General features: G+C 40.2%; 1 protein-coding gene across 15 annotated transcripts in view; it reads left to right on the forward strand.

The window, feature by feature from the left end:
- NFASC (neurofascin) overlaps positions 1-18,747 on the forward strand; it is a 208,626-nt gene that overhangs the window by 74,717 nt on the left and 115,162 nt on the right. For all 15 annotated transcript variants that reach the window (XM_077334671.1, XM_077334672.1, XM_077334676.1 and 12 more), the window contains one exon: positions 13,407-13,594. In XM_077334671.1, coding sequence (XP_077190786.1) covers positions 13,501-13,594 — 94 coding nt within the window. In that variant the 5' untranslated portion in view covers positions 13,407-13,500. The remainder of the gene's footprint in view (positions 1-13,406; positions 13,595-18,747) is intronic.

The following is an 18,747-nucleotide window of genomic DNA, read 5'->3' on the forward strand; positions in this document are numbered from 1 at the left end:
GTGGGGAGTACGGACTGCCTCCCCAGCTTTCCGTCCCCACCTCAAAAAGGCTCACCAAGGCCTCTGTGAAGGGAGCGGGCTGCCTTCTCCCTCACCCAAAAAGGCCTGCTGAGGCCTCCATGGGCGTTCTGGGGGCAGAAGGAGGGAATGGGCTGCCCCCCAGCACTTCCCGCCAACTTGAAAAGGCCCAGAGAGGCTGAGGTGGGAGGGGGGCCCTGGCTGGCCTGCCCTGGAGTGGGGGAGGGGAGCCTAGCGCATGTTGTATTGTTCTATACAAGAGGCTTTGTTTCTAGTGTTTATTTAAAGTCACATTTGTTCTGCCCCGGTATAATTATAGCTCTTTAATCATCTGTAGCAGTGGTTGTATTCATATATTCAATTGATTGCTGCAGGAGAGGTTGAACTATGATTAGGCAGTCTAGCTTGGTTTCTGTACCACACCATCTGTATTGAATTTCTGACCAAATCATTCAAGTAGTTTGCCCCACTTTGGGCAGAATCATGAAGTGTGCAGAGATGCATATGAAGGCATCATTTCAGGAGTCTGTGCCACTGCTGGGCAGGCCCAGTTTGAATTTGGCCTCATTGTGGATTCGTCTGGTGATGGTACAGAAGAAGACAACAGGTGTGCTTTGCTTGGCCCCAATTAAATGCCTTGAACCAGCCTTGTTCACCATCACTATTAAAATCCACTTAATGTTTCTGCTGCTATAATATATGATAATTGGGACTATTTTTGTGAACTGAAACCAACTAGTGTGTGTGGTTTCTTTGTGAATATAATTAGTATTGGGATCAGATTAAGTTTTCTTTTAGGGCCTCATTTACATAGAATAGTAATTATTCATGCAAATATATGAAAGGAATTACATTGGTGCCAAGTATAATAGAAATCTAAATAAATAAATAATGATTTTTCATAAAATGGGAGGAAAGGGTAGCGTATGTCTCAGGTTTGTGTTGCTGAGCTAAATTATTAACTAACAAATAAATCATATTATGTTAGTGTTTTGCTGCAAAGAAATTCTGTTTAAATAGTGCTGTCTTTTAATCATTACCTTACAACACATGGGTAATGAGACAGGCTGTTTTTTACTGAATGCCATGAAAAGAATGTGCAAAAAACTTTTAGTGCTAAGTTGCATTGGTACCCAAGCCGTTGAATCCTTTTCCTCTGTATGAGGAGCGGAATACATGGCTGAATGTGTAAAGAACATAATCAGCTAAATTAATTCAGCTACCCATTCATATATCCATAACCCAACAACAAAGAAATTCAAATGAACAGAAAGTCCAGTTAGGAAAAATGATAAGAAGGAAAAGAAAATGGGGAAAGAGTCTACACATAATCCTCAGTATGTAAAGTTGCGAGCTTTGGGTTGGGAAATACTTGGACATTTGGGGGGTAGAACCTAAAAAAAGTGGGGTTTGGGGAGGAGAGGGATTTCAGTGGTGTATAATGCCACACAGTCCACCTTACAAAGTGGCCATTTTCTCCAGGTGAATGGATCTCTGTCACCTCAGATCAGTTGTAATCCTAAAAGATCTCCAGTCACCACCTGGAGATTGGAAACAGTATTAATATGGCATTTTAATGTTGTATGGACCTCCGTAAAATTGTCCCACTTTTTAAATGTTTCTCTTCCATATTTCCAATTTAATACGTTACATCTTCCTTGTCCACTGTCTACATTTGAACATCTATATTTTCTAAGATAACAAAAATAGAGTCCAATAGTACCTTTAAGACCAAAAAATATTTATTCAAGGTGTGAGCTTTTGAGTGCATGCACTCTTCCTTAGACTAAATGAACAACCCTCATAACTGTGGAGATATAAGGCAAAAGCAAATTATAGCAAATCAGTAAACTGTATCATAATATCCAACACGGCTATTTACTAAGATATTTAGCCTTGTCTTTTCAAGGTCTGTTGGAGGTTGGATTTTGCTGGCAGTTATACTTTAATGTGGGATTCTTAAAATCATGGTTCTTTATGAACAATGTGTTTTTTAAATATTCTGTGCAATTTTAGAAATAAGCCTTTTCTTTGTAGAACTGCTTATACAGTTTTGCTACTCTAGAATGGTTAGCATGTGATATTCTAGTCTTCTGTGATGATATGTCTCTTCTTCCCTCCCTTCTTGCACAGAGTAAGATGAAAAAATCATGTCTAAAACAGATTCTAGCTACCTGTGATATACAAGTAGAGATAACACGGGTTAACCCGAACCTGGATTAAACCATGGTTTGGTGGAGTGGCAGAAAGGTGATTACAGGTGACCAAAATTTGATTTAAATGAGGAGTTTGGTAAGAAGGGAAGAACAGAAAGCAGGCTTAAGGGCACATCATACAAGGTCTGCAACAAGCTCTGTTGACTTGATGTTCGCTTACTGTGATGTCTAAACGCAGCCAGTATTATGCAAATAATAAATGTATGTTGTGATTCATTAAGCCTGCAGACAGAAGTGTTTTATTGCACATGCACAATAAGACAATTCCACAAGGCCTGCAAAAAACAGCTCTTCCACCAGGCATTTGGCCAAGACCAGTGAATAAACCACTACCACCAACCTGAAGCCCCACAAACTGCACTAACAGAAAGCCAGACCACAGTGCAGTCAAAGCAAACTGTGTTGTTATTGAGTTGTTGTACCACACTATTGTTATCATTGTTATTGAATCATTGTTGACACAAGTTTCACTATTAAATAACTTCTGTATTGGATGTTTACAGTACTGTACCATATGAGTTGTAATGTAAACCGTCCTGAGCCAAAAGGAAGGGCAGTATCTAAATATAAATAATAAGATTTCAAAAAGGAAAAACAACTCCCTGTCTAAAACTATACTATGTCCTTACCAATAGTGCCAGCCAGAAGATTAGGAAATTACCCAACTTGTTAGCTATTTGTCTTTGGTTCTGTTATAAAAATGTCAGCATAGTGCTGATGACATTTTTATATTGCAAAGTAAATGTTCTTATTTAACCTTGGCATGAGAAAATAGAGGGGTTTATGCAATATCACTTAAACCCTATAACTTGTAGCTCGAACAGTTTTATGTTTCATAAATGTTTTCTCTAACTCTAGCTGCCACTTAAATCACGCTCCTGCCCAAATATTTGCTCTTGCAGAAGTCTGCTATATGCTAGCCAAAACAGAAATTTGACTGAGATCCTGTTGCTTCCTTTGGCAAATGCCACCCACAGAATGTGACAGAACAAAAGCGTATCACACGAATGGAGCTACAGCTGGTGTGACATTGTTTCATTCAGTGACATAGTTTCCCACATCATTTATGAGTACCAGAATTGAAGACTGGGTATCCTGAGTGCTTGGAGAGATTTAACAAAGAACATATGCATAGATAGTAGAAGATCCCTGACTTCATCATAATTATCAGAGTTGGGATTGCTTACCAACATTTCCGTTCCTAGAGCTCTGCTAGAAAATATGTTAGATAGAATTGGGATGTAAAATCATTGGTTGAGCTCAGCAGTGAAGACACAGCCTTGTGGTAGCTTTCCATATCACAGTCAGGTTCTAGAGGGAAGAGCCAACACTTCTTTTGAATGAACCTAGACTGCTGTATTTTTCTGTAGAAGTAGATAAATATTTTAATTTTTTTCTTTCCCATCACTTGCTTTCCAAATTAAATTAATCCTGTGTGAGATGCAGAAAACAAAGTTAAAAACTCTTAAAATTTGTGTTAGTATCATTCTTACAAAGATATAGTTGTTACTATGGTAGTCCTTTTAACTGGCGACACTTAATCCTTCTTTATCTTTCGTTTTCAATCAGACATGAATGTAAGATTGAATTCTCATCCTAGAGTATTACATGCTATTAAGCACTGCAGTTTGCAATCTAAATGCAAAGAAGCATGTCACGTCCATCTTTACAAGACATAAACATCCCAGAGAAATCTCTGCTGAGGTTTTGTTTGTTTCTGCATTTGGTATGTAGCTGCCACACTTGCTATAACCAGCTTGCTTTTCTGCTGTGTGAAATTGCCCATTTTTCTTTCTTCCACTGATTCAAGGTAGTCTGAAGGTAGACGTTTAGTGTAGTGATAATAAATAGGCTCAATGGATGTTGGTATAGAAGCACTCAGAACAACAGCACGCAGACATCTTTATAATTAGAGTCTTTTTAATGGATTTTATATTTTTACAGGGTAAAGGGGTGATGCCAGGGGCTGGGACTAAAGAAGGGAACCTTCTCCATCTGCAAAGAATTTTTAAAAAAAGAAAAAAGAACAGCCAGTGATGAGAGGCAATCTAGCCTCTAAATTGTATTAGGTCACACTGGTCTTCTATCTGTTCCAGTACATTCCCCTTTATAGTCCATCCTATTTTTGTATGACACAGATGTCATATGTTGCTGACCATTGTTCAGTGTCTTGTTGCATAAGAGTTGCCAACAACCTGGAGAAAAATATCTTTCCTCTTTAACAGAAGCTTAATGTTGGGAAATGGGCAGGTGAAGCTTTTCATGGGACAGGTGAAGCTTTTCATGACACAGAGGTAGATAATATTTCCAGGTAAATGACATTCCATTAAAACCTCTGTTACAAGAGAAGGACATTTTTTTCTCTAAGTTATTGACAACCCTGCTATCAATTGGAGCCGGAATCTGTACATCCTCAAAGGCTTAATTTTAGGACAAGAGCACTAATATTCCATGCTTGGCAGTGACTATTGTCAGGACTATTCAGCCTCTACTCATCCTATGAGCTGACAAAGACAGGAACGTTGTCAGTTGTGAGCCCATCAGGTTGGCTTTCTGCACTTAATGTGCACTCTCCCAAGAAGAAATGTATCTGCTTCTCTTCAAGATCTTTCTGTGCTGTTGAGTTGCATACTGTCAGGAATACGCCTGAGTCAAGGTTGAAGGGGGAAGTGGTATGGTGCGGGTTAAGAAGGGACATATCTTTTTCTTACATACCTGTTTTTCCATTTTACTTATTTGAATTGTTTTTTCCAAAAATTCCCAATCGTTATAATGGTGATGGACAATAACATTCCAGAAGAATTTAAGTGGAGAACTAAATTTACATGTTACTTGTTTTGGAAAGATTTTGGCCAACTGTAAAATACTGGGCTGTGCTGGCCACATGGTCCTGAACATTTGTTGGGTTCAGTTATCAATTGCAGTTGGAAGAGACAATAAGAACTCTTACTTGAATCATAGTGTCCTATATTGTCACTTTTTAAACCTTGTATAAATTTACAAAAATGTAGAGGAATTGGCATTTCTCAAACTTTCCTTGTGCCTCAAAATACTAGGAAGAAAGCTGGGCTGATATCATGAAAGCAACTATTGAGGTTTTCCTGCTGCATTGCCACCTTACAGATTGTTGGTGTCCAGCATTCTGCATCTCAATTCAGATACTGAATGAAAAGTTGAGAAATAACAAGTTTAGATGCTTCAATTCTAATTTTTTTTGAACAAAAATGTAAAGTGCACTTTTGTAGTGATTTTGTAGCAAGTAGAAGTTGTTCACATGATCCTTGTATTCGGATAAACAATTTTGATGTTTAAAAGAAAATACAAACTCCAGCTGCTCTTATTTAATAGGAACAATCCTCCCCCTCCGGGAAACCATCTTACCTTCCTGGTGATTCAGAAACTAGTGCAAGACTACCCCCTGTCACCTGGAACCAGAGAGAAAGAGAGAGATGGACTATGGCGGCATTCCCCTTGTCTGCAATGCCAGCTTAATAAAGACCAAGAAGTAACATTAACTTACCAGCTTTTATTCCTGTCAAGAGGTAGAGAAATCATAGTCATGCCACTGCTAGTATCCCTATATGCTTCTCTCTGCTAAGCACTACTGTTTTGCATTAGTGAGAGTGTGGGTGGGATTTTGGTCTCAGTGACAGCAAAGGTCGGGACAGCGTAGGCCATGTTCTACTCTGATGTACAGCCGTGGGCAAACAACACTCAGTGTGTCTCTTGATTGCAAGCCACCCACTTGCACAAGCATGGTAACAAATTGCTCCTAAGAACACGGTGAGTTGCCTGCCCATGAAAAGATGAGAGGGCTGCTGCTAAACACTGAGGTTTCTCAGACTTTGAGAATCTGAATTTGGCCCTTCTTTGCTCTGTTAATATGCCAAAAAAGGAAAGAATGTTAATACTAGTTCTGTTTTCCATTTGCTTATACTGTTAATATTATTCATCACATACCTGTGCTGCCTTCTTACTGTGCTTTCTAATTTATTTATTTATTAGGTTTTTATATCGCCCTCCCATACGGCTCCGGGTGGTTCACAGAAAACATTGTAAGACTAATACATAGAACAGTCTGAATGCATAACATAGTCATAAATAACATATCAACAATAAACTAACAGAGGCTTCAAGTAGAATGACAATCCCCAGGGATTGTCTCTAGGAAGCATACAAATTACTAATGCCAAGACCGTGTATTACTTCTAAATCTCTCACTATGTTGACTCTTAAGCACTAACTGCACAGGAGAGAAGACACTGAAGTCTACATATATCTCATGTAAGAGAAAAGTAGAACATTTGAAGTTTTGCAGAGGCAAAATCCCAAAACTGGGAATCCAAGTCATAGGCCATATATTTTAATTAAGTTTATAATAGTGGGTGGTTCCAGCTAGTTATACTACCAGTTTTTATCATCAAGAAATGCTGTCCTGGGGGTCATGGGACTTGTGTGTCCAAAAGCCATCTGGGATGGGGGCTGGAGTAAGCAAGGAGATGGGACAAGATGGAGAGAGAAATTGATTGGATTCAGCCCAATGAGTGAAGTTTTTTTCTCTGCAGATGAGCAAAAAGGTAAGGTGTTTGGCCTATCAGTGTTTACAGCACTATGTTTTCTTTATATAATAGAATGCTGATAAAATAGAAAATAGATGGGAAGCATTCATAGGGCCTCAAATAGCCTCCTGCAACCCCCTGAGTGTCAGCCCAGTGGCTGCAGCTCTCCTTTGGTTTCTTTGAGAATTAGCAACTATGGGACATTAACAAACGGGGCTTAACCCCTTTCCTCCTGCACTAGTGTTCTGAAGCAAATCTTCCTAGAGGTTAGACATTTTGTCCCATAAGGGAAATAGGTAGTTTCTATTCAGCAGCTGCTCTTAATTTTTTTGGTTTTTGGGTGGGAGGTATGCGGAACATTCCTAAACAGAGTTACAGCTTTCTAAAACTGTTGTGTTCAAGAGACTTAGAAGGGTGTAACTTTCCTTAGTATTTCATTATCATATCCAAAGTTTTTGATTTATTGTTTTTTACACATGGGTGCCAGAGTACAGTTAGGCCAGAGTACAGTTAGAAGGCACTTGAAACGACAGCCTTGCTGAAACAGCTGGTCATACCTGGACAGAGGACCTCCTGGTAATCCTATGTTAACAGGTTTTTTTCATGATAGAATAAAAGTAAAATATGTACAATAAAATAAAATAAACATCTTGTGCTATTGCGCCTATCCATGCCATTTTGGATGCTACCCTTATAACCCTTACTCATTTTTCTTTGGAGTAACACACTGTACTCTCCTATGTTATACACAAATCATTTATTTGCCAGTAGCAAGGTTAACCTCAGCCCTTTCATTGTATGAACAGGTTGGTTATAGCTTTAGCTTTTCATCTAGAAAGGTCATATGATGATCCTCACCAATCGCTGTATTGTTTGAGCTGCAATAGATCATAACATTCATACGCAGTGCAGAAGGTGATAGAATTTTATGCTTGTGAAGTATTCCTACCATTTGTGTTAACCTCTGAGTACGCTGTAAATCTTGGAGACTTTTCATTTCCAATCCTTCATGGTGATTCTTTGATACTGCTATATTCTCTCCCTCTCTCTCCTCCCTTCTCTTTCTCTCTCTCTCACACACAGCTGGATCAAAAAAATCTCTAGAATGACTTAAAAAAACAATCTAAAAAACCTCTTAATCTCTAATCTGACTGGTGGAATTGGGACACACACAGAGGATTTACTGATGCATATAGAGTTATATTTCCAGAGCAAGACGCAAAATTAACTGTATTAGTGATGAAAGAAAGGGGCAAAGAAAGTAATGTGAAGCCTTTAATGTATTCTGCTTCTATACTGCTGGCATAATTTAGTGAGGACACATATGTGTACATTTTGCTTAGAATTAGTTTTCCTGTTTGGAGCTATGACTCTGAAGCAATGACTGTCTTGAGCCACATGTTTTAGAAAACTTCCATCAGTTTGTCACACCACACTCAGCCAGCTTTTGAATAGGGCTGCATCCATATTGTCATGAGACCCAGTGTGACACTGAGGTCAGAAATTCAGGAAATCCGGGTTCAAATCCCCACTCTTCCATGAACCTCATTGGCTTACCATGAATCAGACATTGTCCTTCAGTGTAACCCACTTCACAGGCTTCTTGTGAGAATATACTGGTAGAAGAAGGATAAGGTACATGGTGTTGAGCTCCTTGGAGTAGAGGTAAAATGAAAATATTCTAAATAAGTATATTTAATTGTTTTCCATCCTGCTTCTTCAGTCCAGAAGTATCCCCAAAGAGGCATATGCAGAATTGTGAAATATAGTTAGCATGTAGATTTTTCAGTGGTAACAATCTGGAGTGGCATCCTGTCCAAACCATAGCTCTCATTAAACATTCTGGTTTTCCTATCCTCTGTCATATAAGGCCACCCTCTTGACTGCTCTATGGTCTCTGGACTCAGAAACATTTACCTAACTTGCCTGTGTTGGGGGAAGGAGTGGTCACCCAGTTCAGCAATAGGGAAATGACTCCAGTGTTGAGTCCTGAATTCATATTAGTATCATTGATGCTTGCATATGCATATACCATGTTTTGCAGGATTTTTTTAAACACATGGGAGCTGCAGATTCACTTGCACTTCTACATGTTGTTCTTTGGCTATGTGCAGTTATTCTTCAGTGCTGAAGCCCACATTTTCCCTGATTTTATTTTTAAGTGGGAAACAGCTGTTCAGCAATTGCCCTGAGGAAAAGGTTTTTCCCGACATCTAATTTATTATCTATAGTCTAGATATTGTACTTCTGGTTTTGGATCAGACTGTGCTTGAAGTTGGACCTTACTTATGCAACTGTTCCCATCCCTCTGGTTGTCATTTAAACCACTAATACCACTTCTGTTGCCACAAGAAAACAGCCCATGGTCCCCTTGTCAGACTCCTGGAGTTTTGCCTTGACCTAACATTTTGCTGAGGGCTTTTCAAGGCACCTGATGTGTTCATTGTCAAAAGTACAATGGTAGTAAATTAATTCATAGCTCAATTTACAAAGGGCATGAGAGGGACAGCTGTGGGTGATAACTCTGACCTGAATGCTGTTCAGCACAGGTTTAGAGGATAAGTTTCTCAATTTTGAAAGACAAGCACTGATATAATGGCTGCATTTTGTCATTGCATGCAATTGTAAGGTTCCAGATGAATTCACCAATAATTCGACTCTTGTAACAGCAAAGAAGTCTTTATTGATTGGTTTTGGAATTGATTACAGGCATGCACCAGGTCTTTGACAGAAGTGCCAGACTAAGTCAAGTCTGTCTCCTTAAGACTCACATCCAGCCCTCTCCCAGCTCAGCTGCCTGTTGCAGGCCTTCAGGTGCTCCCTCCCACTAATGCTTACCCCACTTGTTCTGCGTCATCAAAGGAAGCACAAAAGGCAAAACAGCACAAGCAGCCTGTGACATTCCAACTGCCTTATGTATGAAACTTGTGTGTCATCTGGCTTCTTTTTAGGTTCCCCAAGGTTCCTTTATATGAAACAAGCCACAGTGTATGCTTCAATCTCAGTTTGTCCACTTCTTGTCTCTTTACTCACATCATGACTGAAATCCCAGTTGCTATTCTGTGTGTCTGCATCTTCCAGCTGCTGACTAAGCTTTAGTTTGGATGCATTTTATCCCTATCCCTGTTTGTAACGCTGGTGGAATTTAAACCAGCAGCTTCCCAGGTCACAGGTTATTTTGCTCAATACTATGCTATGCCAGGTTCCAGGTGAGTTTCCCTCAATACAACTACAGGTTTGATATCAAGGTAGATGTGTTGTCCAATAAATAGCAATTCCAAACCAACATGGCTGTTGTCATACAAAAAATTGTCTTGCTCTCAAGTGTATTTCTATTCATGAACAAATATATCTTAAAGTTCTATTGTGTCTTACTGGTAAAATACCAGATGTATTCTCATTATAAGTCAAAAAAAAAAAGGAGAGGAAGAAGAATTGTTTCTTATATGTCACTTTTCTCTACCTGAAGGAGTTTCAAAGTAGGTTACAATTGCATTCCCTTTCCTCTCCCCACAACAGACACCCTCTGAGGTAGGTGAGGCTGAGAGAGCCCTAGGGTTGTGTGCGGCGGCATCCAAATCGGCTGTTCCAGGCCGATGCAGCCAGACTAGGCTAAGAGAGCCCTGATATTACTGCTCAGTCAGAACAGCCTTATCAGTGCCGTGGTGAGCCCAAGGTCACCCAACTGGCTGCATGTGGGGGAACATGGAATCAAACCCAGCTCGCCAGATTAGAAGTCTGCACTCTTAACCGCTACACCAAGCTGGCTCTCTCAAATTGTTATAGTAGCCTCCCTTCTGAAGTTATCAAGTCTGAAACAATTTTTTCAAAGTTGTAGAAAGTGACTTCGGATTTCCAATAAAATAATGATTACATGAGAAGAGAGTTTCTACCCGTAGGCCTCTTATCTAATGTTGTGATCGATTTCTCAGCTAGTGGGACATCCAAAAATGGCATTTGGCTGCTATTGAAATACAGCACTAATTTCATATTGTCATCTCTAATATCAACTTAAATACAGTAATCAGACAACATATGGGTTGGCAACAGAACTGGAGAGAAATTCCCTCTTTGATACAGACTTCATGCTTAGTAATGGGCAAACCAAGTTTCTCAGGGTAAATAACTTTCCATTCATCCTATCTTAAAAGAATAGTGCATTTCTCCCTTTCTGGACAGTTAGCAACTCTAGCATCGACACATTGCCTATTAAACTTCTACCAAGCTATAATGGCCCTTAATTCAATAGCCACCAAATGTTCTGCAAAGAGGTTCATTAGATCATAAGATTGCATAAGGCAGTGTTTTTCAACCTTTGACCATAAAGGAGCTCCTGAAATAATTTTCATACTTGAAGGAGCCTTGGAAAGGATGTCAGCTGGCCACACCTCCCTACCACACCCACAGCAGTCATTGGAAGTGACATTCACTACCTACGTTAACAGGAAGGCTTGGGGAGGACTGAGGGGGAGAGAGACAAGAGGTGGTTTAAGACGGGAGTAGGCATGCAGACTCCACCCCCTTTGAGATGCAGAAACCATAAGGGAACTCACTCACACTTGGGAGGTGGGGGAGGAAAGATGGAAGTGGCTGGTTCCCTAGCTTGCAGCTGAGTTCATTAAGGCAGGAGAAGAACGGCTGACGACCCCCTCGGGAACCCCTGGTTGGGAATCACTGGTTTAAGGGGGTTTAATCTTCAAGGTTTGCTTTCTTATGTGTAAGAACTGAGTAAGTCGCTACTGTCAGTCATATGCAGAGACAGCTCCTTTGTGGTGTGTTACCAAAAGGAGATTAAATGTATGTTTAACTTATGAATTACTGAGTTTCTGTTTCTTCTCTTTTGGCATAATTATAAAGGGCTTATTTTCAGTTTTGTTGTTTTTATTTTAGAAGTACAATCCTTAATGTGTTTATTTTGGTGCCAGCACTGGTAAACACTGAACTTATTTGTTCTAATTGTTCATATTACTGCTTGTGTGTGTGTGTGTGTGTGAGTGTGTGTGTGTGTGAGAGAGAGAGGTGGGGTGTCATAGATTAATTATGATTCTTTTTTACAAGATGTATATGATTATTGTTCAAAGTATTCTTTCTTTCTAGTTCTTGCAATTTTTAAGTAGCTAACAGCTTTTTAAATCTTTAATTTAGGATTCCTAGCTCCAAGTTGGGAAATTCCTGGACATTTTGGGGGTACACAGTAGGGAGGATGGGTCTTGAGGATGGGTGGGCCCTCAGCTGGCTATAGTGCCAAAGATTCCAGGGGACTGATTTCTGTCATCTGGAGACTATCTACTTTCTCTGATAGCATGTCCTCTTGTGAAATACAAAACTCGAATGTTGAAAGGTGATCACATTATGTGGATCAAAAATACCAACAGGGTCAGCCAACCAGACATTTTTTTTGTTATAGACCTGATAAACAGGGAATGTTTGCAGTTCTAAAATTACAAATTGGATCCCTTTTTATTTATTGAAAACATTTCTATGTGTTTGTTCCTTGAAAATGTGTGGAAATAGCAGTTTGTTTCCAAGTACATTAAAGGCAGCAAATACTCTGAAATTTGCATTTATGTGCCCTTAGCTTGACAAGACTACATATATTTTTCTTGAGGATTTTTACCTGTATGTGGTGTATAATAAGAAACAAACTTGAGTCAAATTCTGCCCTAAAAGTGAAAACAGTCACTTGGCACCAGAATATCCAATGGAATCATGGCACTCAGGTATTTAAACATTGTGTCAAATCAGACTCTGCCTAGCCACAGAGAAGTGGCTAGGCCACTCTGTGCTTGAACCACAAACTCCTGTCGTAATGTTAGTGCTTGAAACCCTTTTTCTTTTTAAAGAATTCCTTAGAATCATGATTTTTTTAAAAAAGGGAACTGATAAGCCATTTGTGAGAAAGACTGAAGGAGAAACCCCAGTGCTTAATGTTAGCCTCTTTGAGGCCTGGTCTTTCTGAGGCCTAGTCATGCTGGTGTTTTCCCCCAATTCTAGTGAATGGGTAAAAATTGCATTTCTGATGCGATAGAATTGGCTGTAGTATTTCAAACCACTGGTAGAGCTGTCAGAATGTAATTGCTCCCTCATGTAAAACCTCCCAGCAAATAAAAACAGTCAGCAAAGTTCAGACAAGGGTTCTAATTACAGTTGCCAGTTTTGGAAAATGTTCTGGAGATTTGGGAATACAGCTTGGCAAGGGCAGGGTTTGAGAAGAAGCGGGTATAATGCCATATTGTCCAGGCTCCAATGCAGCCAGTTTCTGATCTCTGTGATCTGGAGATCAGTTGTAATTTTGGGAAATCTCCAAACCCTACTCAGTTCCAACATAAATCTTAGCCTGCTGTGCTAGTTTACTAGTTGCAGGGCACTGTTAATGTTGGGGGAACTCTGAAATATGCAGACCTTAATTTGTATAGTCTGTTTTGCCACTTCCATATTCTTCTTACTCATTCAGCGGCATATTTAGATCAAGCTTGTCTCACTGAAATAAAAAACAGAAGTTTGATTGTGCGTCTTCTGTTCCTCTGACAGCTATCTTCCATAAATGAGTAAGAGACCGATATTAATCTAAATGTAGGTCAATAACTTATTCCTTTGTTTGTTTGTTTTGCAGTAAATCAAAACATCCTACTGCACTACAGTAGTAAGACACCACTTTGCCTTGTTGAAGGAATCTGGGAACGTTGGATCTTAGCCAAATATTCAAAATGGTAATACAAAGGTATCTCCTAACGTACGTGGGAGTGGTGCTTGCTTTATATCTTCATCACTTCATCAGAGCCATTGAAGTCCCTCGGGATCGTAAGTCCACCAATTTATTTTTAAACTCCTCAGTTCATATATCTAGAGAATAATGTTCTCAACTAGTCAGAGAACACTTTTGTGAAAACTGCATAGTAGCCCTGGGGTTTTTGTATGTTTCGAGGTTGCCTAAGTATCATGGCCATACTCTGTGAAAACATCCATTTGGGTGAAACCCAGAATCAATCAGAAATGATAATTGAACCCAGAGTGTGTCTTTGAATACAATTGTTCATGGGCAAAGAGGTAAGATGTAAAAAAAAAAAAATGACAGAAAATTCATATGAACTAAAGAACACAGGAAATGCAAACTGCATTATAGATGTCTATATAGCTTAATCTGGCTGATTTTGCCATACAATGTATCAATTTTCTCTATGTGATCAGGAATGTACTAATTCCATGTGTTTGCTGATGATTTTCCAGGCAACCAATTTAATTGTGTGTCCAACTGTAACATACAGTTCATTCAGGGTTGTGTAAATAAGCCCTTGCCCATTCTTTATTAGCAAGAATAAGCGTCTCGGACTCACCCGGGTCGCTTTTTGGCGGGAGGAGGGCTGGGAAGAGGAGCGACGACGCTGGCTGGCAAGCCGCCAGCGGGGCCGACGGGCTGCTTCGGCAGCAGGCGCGCGACTGGAGGCGGGGCTAAAAGCGTCTTTTTGAGACGCTGCCTGCCTTCTTCCCGCCTCTTCGCTGGCAGCTCGGGCAAGCTACCCACCCACCCTTCCCATGGTTTCATTGGTTTTGTGTGATGTTTATATTTAGTCACGGCGATTTTAGGCACAAGTGAATGAACCTGTTCAGGGGAGCCGGTGTGTGATCGGCCTCCCCACAGCGAATGGGGCCTCCTTAAGGGGGTGGTGGTAACGAGCCAGGAGCAGGCCCAGCGGGGTGAGCTTGACTGGCTTGTTGGTGACCGGATGACTCGCAAGGTTACCAAGGAGGTTTGCGCCCTTTGGCCCTCTATCCGAGTCATCTCCCAAGTTAGGCAGGTCCACAGGTGAGACCCGTATTCCCGGCGGGGAAATTGATGGGCTCATTTGTGGGTCTGCAAGCGGGTATCACAGTCAGCGGACTGTTAGGCCAGGTTCATTTCCTTGTTGCCCCAACCCTCTGTTGGGTTGTTGAATAAAGGCTGTGGCCATTTAAATGCCAGAACACTGAGTCGCGTCTTCTTTCCTCACAATGGCCTCTTACCTGCCAATAAAATGACCGAACTCCTGTAGCTTTTAATGAACTTACCTGTGAAGTGATTAGCAAATGATTCCAGAAGACAGCAATAAAGCAAACTTCCAGTGTCTATGTGTTGAGTTTTTGACTAAGCCATATAGACTTGGAGAAGCATTGATGCAATGCTTTTTGTTCTTGCCCTTGACTTTTTCACTGTCAGGGACAAACTTCCAGGAGGATGCCAGTGCTATTTTAAAGTCATTTTAAAATTCTGCAAGGGCTTAATCCTGATCGAACCCGCAACACTCTTGTCCTGTTCCTTCCCCCGCTTCCCCCACCCCGCTACCTCTTTGAGTGGCCAAGCTACAAGGAGGCTGTTCAGCATTTGGTAAATACAAAGGCATGTGGGGGGGGGGCAAAAATGCTTCAGACTGCCACACTGTGAACCTGATCATGACTGGTCCCTCACAGAATTTTTAAATGACTTCAAATGGTGAGGAGGTCCTCATGGCAGCCATGAGGATGCCATCATGTCTAGTTTGAATTTTCAGATCCTGTCACTAGGCTATACAGAGCCAGTTTACTAAATGGTTTGATGTATACTGTGGTCATCTAACAAAGCCTTTATCTTTAAAACTTTGAAAAGTATGGTGCCATATCTTTTGTAAGCCTAACCTCATTTTTGGGGTCTGCCTCATGGAAGCTTATGCCACAATCTTTTATCGTCATATTTTTAGTATATGGTATATAAGAAGGAATAAGATTTTGTTTGGCTGCAATATTTGTCCATTTATTCATTCATTTGATAAAAATGTCATGCAAGATCTTCATATATGCATAAATGTGAAATATAGGCATTTTCTCAGCAGTAAGAGGATTCATTGGATTGCAGCCTTAAATTTGTGAAAGTTGTATCAAACACCACAGCACCAACAATGATTGCCACGGAGACTATATAGAAGGTGCTCCATAGTGAGCAAGAGAAACTCATTAACCATCTTCTCAGGCAGATACTGTCATCAAGTAACATGTGGGCTTTGCCTCCAGGGAAAAATAATACTGGTTTACTGTTAGGAATGGGGGGGGGGTATAGAAAAATATGGTGTAGTACAATTGTTATCAATCATACCTTTTTAAAAAATTAATAATTCAGTAGGCGTTCATATAGAAGAGGATGAAGAATGTCTTGGCTAACTTGTCCTAATAATAGCCATAACAATGTATTGTTAGCCAGGATTGTCTTTCTTAGATTTGTGGACAAGACTTTGGAATGAACCATGACCTAAGAGAGTTGGCATACACAGCACCAGACATGAGAAAAGGAGCTGAAACAGCTTCTGCATACAAGTTTCTTCATGGTGTAGTCATGATGTGCAGCATGTTTAACCACATGGATCCTCTCTATAATAAAGAGTAGCCCTGCCACCTGAACAATTCAGGCACCTAAATGTGGTGACGGAGAATCTATGCAGGCAGTGTGTTGATTAGTTCCACACTTCTCTATTTGTTTAGAACACATTTATCTATTTAAATTAATTATATCCCAGGAGTTGTGTGTGGCGGCATCTAAATCAGCCATTCTGGGCCGATGCAGCCAGCGCTGCGCCACGGGGGGGAGGCACGGGCGCCGGTGTGTAACTGGGCGCACACATGCAGGTGCTGAGTCTGCACCTGTGTGTGTGCACTGAGTTACACACCGGTGCCTGCACCTCCTCCCCCCCCCCCCGCGGCACAGCATGGTGCTGGCTGTGTCAGCCTGGAATGGTCAATTTGGCTGCCGCACACAACCGGTAAAATGCTTGAGGTGGCCAGTCTCCAGTGCTTGGGGGCAGTTTGTCATATGCCACTTCTTCTCGGAGAATGTAACAGAATAATCTTTAGTATAGCTATTCTGGTCGTTGTCCACATTGATACCTTTCATTCCATGCGGCCGTGTTTGGTAGAAATGAATTAACAAATACTACTTTATCTGGAAAGTAGTTTCAATAAACAATCCAAGCATTAGCAGTACAGGTAGAGTTCCAAAACTAACATATGCTCTTGTGTACATTTGGCGCTTCAATACAAATATTGGTTCCAGGTCAATCTCAGCATCATGATTGGGGTATCTAGAGATCCACGGAGAGACAGTGTGATCCTAAGCAGCTCCACCTTTCTAAGCCCTGGCATGAAATGGGCTTAGGATGCCACAGCTCTACTTAGTATTGTTTTAGCATTCTGTGGATGATATTGAAAGGTCCCTTTGTGTTTGCTTACCAATACCGAGCTTTATTTATAGGGATATCAAGAATTTTACTTTGTGCACAGATTTTTTTATTGCTTCTGGTTCTACTTTATTAAGAATTCGGCACTTGTGCTGATATATGAGCCTTCTGAAATGAAAGCGGGCTATGAAGTCCAACACAAGTGATTTCTAAAAACGGAGCTTCCTGTTAGGTTTTTTCCACCCCTTCCATTGGAATGAAAGAATGTGTAATTTTGTCTCACCAACTGTAATCAGATCTTAGAAAAGTTTTTTTTTAAAAAAACAACAACCAAAAAACAGCACAATTACTTGTGCTATTAGTGGAGGAGGATTAAATGTTGTGGTTTCCTTTAAAATAACATTTTGTATTTCTTAAAGTTCTTTCAATTGAGACTTTAATTAATACATTACTATTGTCACTTAATTCCTATTAAAGTTGAGACAAGAGGTGGGCATGATCAGTTCTTTTTTATAGGTGAGGAAATTACAGTGAAGTTTTAAGTAATTACGTTCAGTTTCTTACATTTTCTTGTGCCGTGCATGTCTGAAGCAACAGTTTGTCATTCATAAAGACCAGTTTGAAGCACCTATCCCGTGTATACATCCTGATATATCTGTTATGTAACATGCATTTGTTCGGCATCAGTTGTAGAAAAGATTTCTCGAATCATTTTCCAAGATGTTTCACTAGGACCTTTCCAATTCTGAGTTGACCTGTGAGAGAGCCTGCTGAAAGAAGAGCTATTAGGTTGGACTCTATGATTGTTATTTTGTTAAATTGGCTTGATAAATAATATTATAAAGCGTTGTCTACTTCAGAGCTCTGTTGCTCATCTCATGAGTTTGTACAAGTGGTGTTTCCCAAATCAATAGAAGGCATTAAGGGATCTAGCAAACATCTGCCTTACCCAGCTGGGTCTATTTCAAAGTTGTGGGTTTTTTTGTTTTTCTTTTAAGGCAACCAGCTCTGGAGTCCCTTTCTCCCTGCAAGCTGCCAGGGAATTGGATTTTTAATCTTCCTTTTATTTAACCCAGAAAGTGCTCAGCCTTTCTAGCCCTCTGGTGCTTGCCTATTGTTTGTGGCAGAGACTCAATTAATTCATCACTCTCATTTTTGAACTTGAAAGGCTTCAGGTTTTACTAAGTCGAGCAGGTGGTTCATAAATAGCTACAGCTGCTCGAGGTTTAAGATAAGTGTGCAAATTGCTGATTCTCTGAATAAATAATCTGTATTCCTCCGGACCACAGGCCCCTGCAAGCCTTCTTCATGGAGATTAGCGTTTCCTACAGGTGCAAGGATGCATGTCACAGTAAATTTCTACCAGTCAGGCCAGTGTTGAATGTTGTATCATTCAGCTAGCAAATATCCTCTAGAAGATCTTGGTTGTGCACCTGCTAATATACCTAAGCAAATCTGAAAAACAATTATAGTCAGACAAAAGAAATTTTATCTGCCTGCTGTAAAGGGATTTCTTGCCTCAACATTTTTTTAAATATAATTTTTAGGGTGAAAGTAAATGTTTTGATAGGAGCAACCAGCTAGATAAAAATTTTCAAAAACTGCAGACCATAGGAAATTTAGTAGTCATAGGGGACAGATCCTCTTAATGTTAAATGGTTAAACAATAGGAAATAGAGGGAGGATTAAATGTCCACATTGATTGGAAGTGAGCACTTAAATCCTCCAAAGATGTGTATTATACTAGTCTTAATTTTATTATAAATGATGATGTGG

Source organism: Paroedura picta, chromosome 4, assembly GCF_049243985.1.
Source record: "Paroedura picta isolate Pp20150507F chromosome 4, Ppicta_v3.0, whole genome shotgun sequence".
Taxonomy (NCBI): Eukaryota; Metazoa; Chordata; class Lepidosauria; order Squamata; family Gekkonidae; genus Paroedura; species Paroedura picta.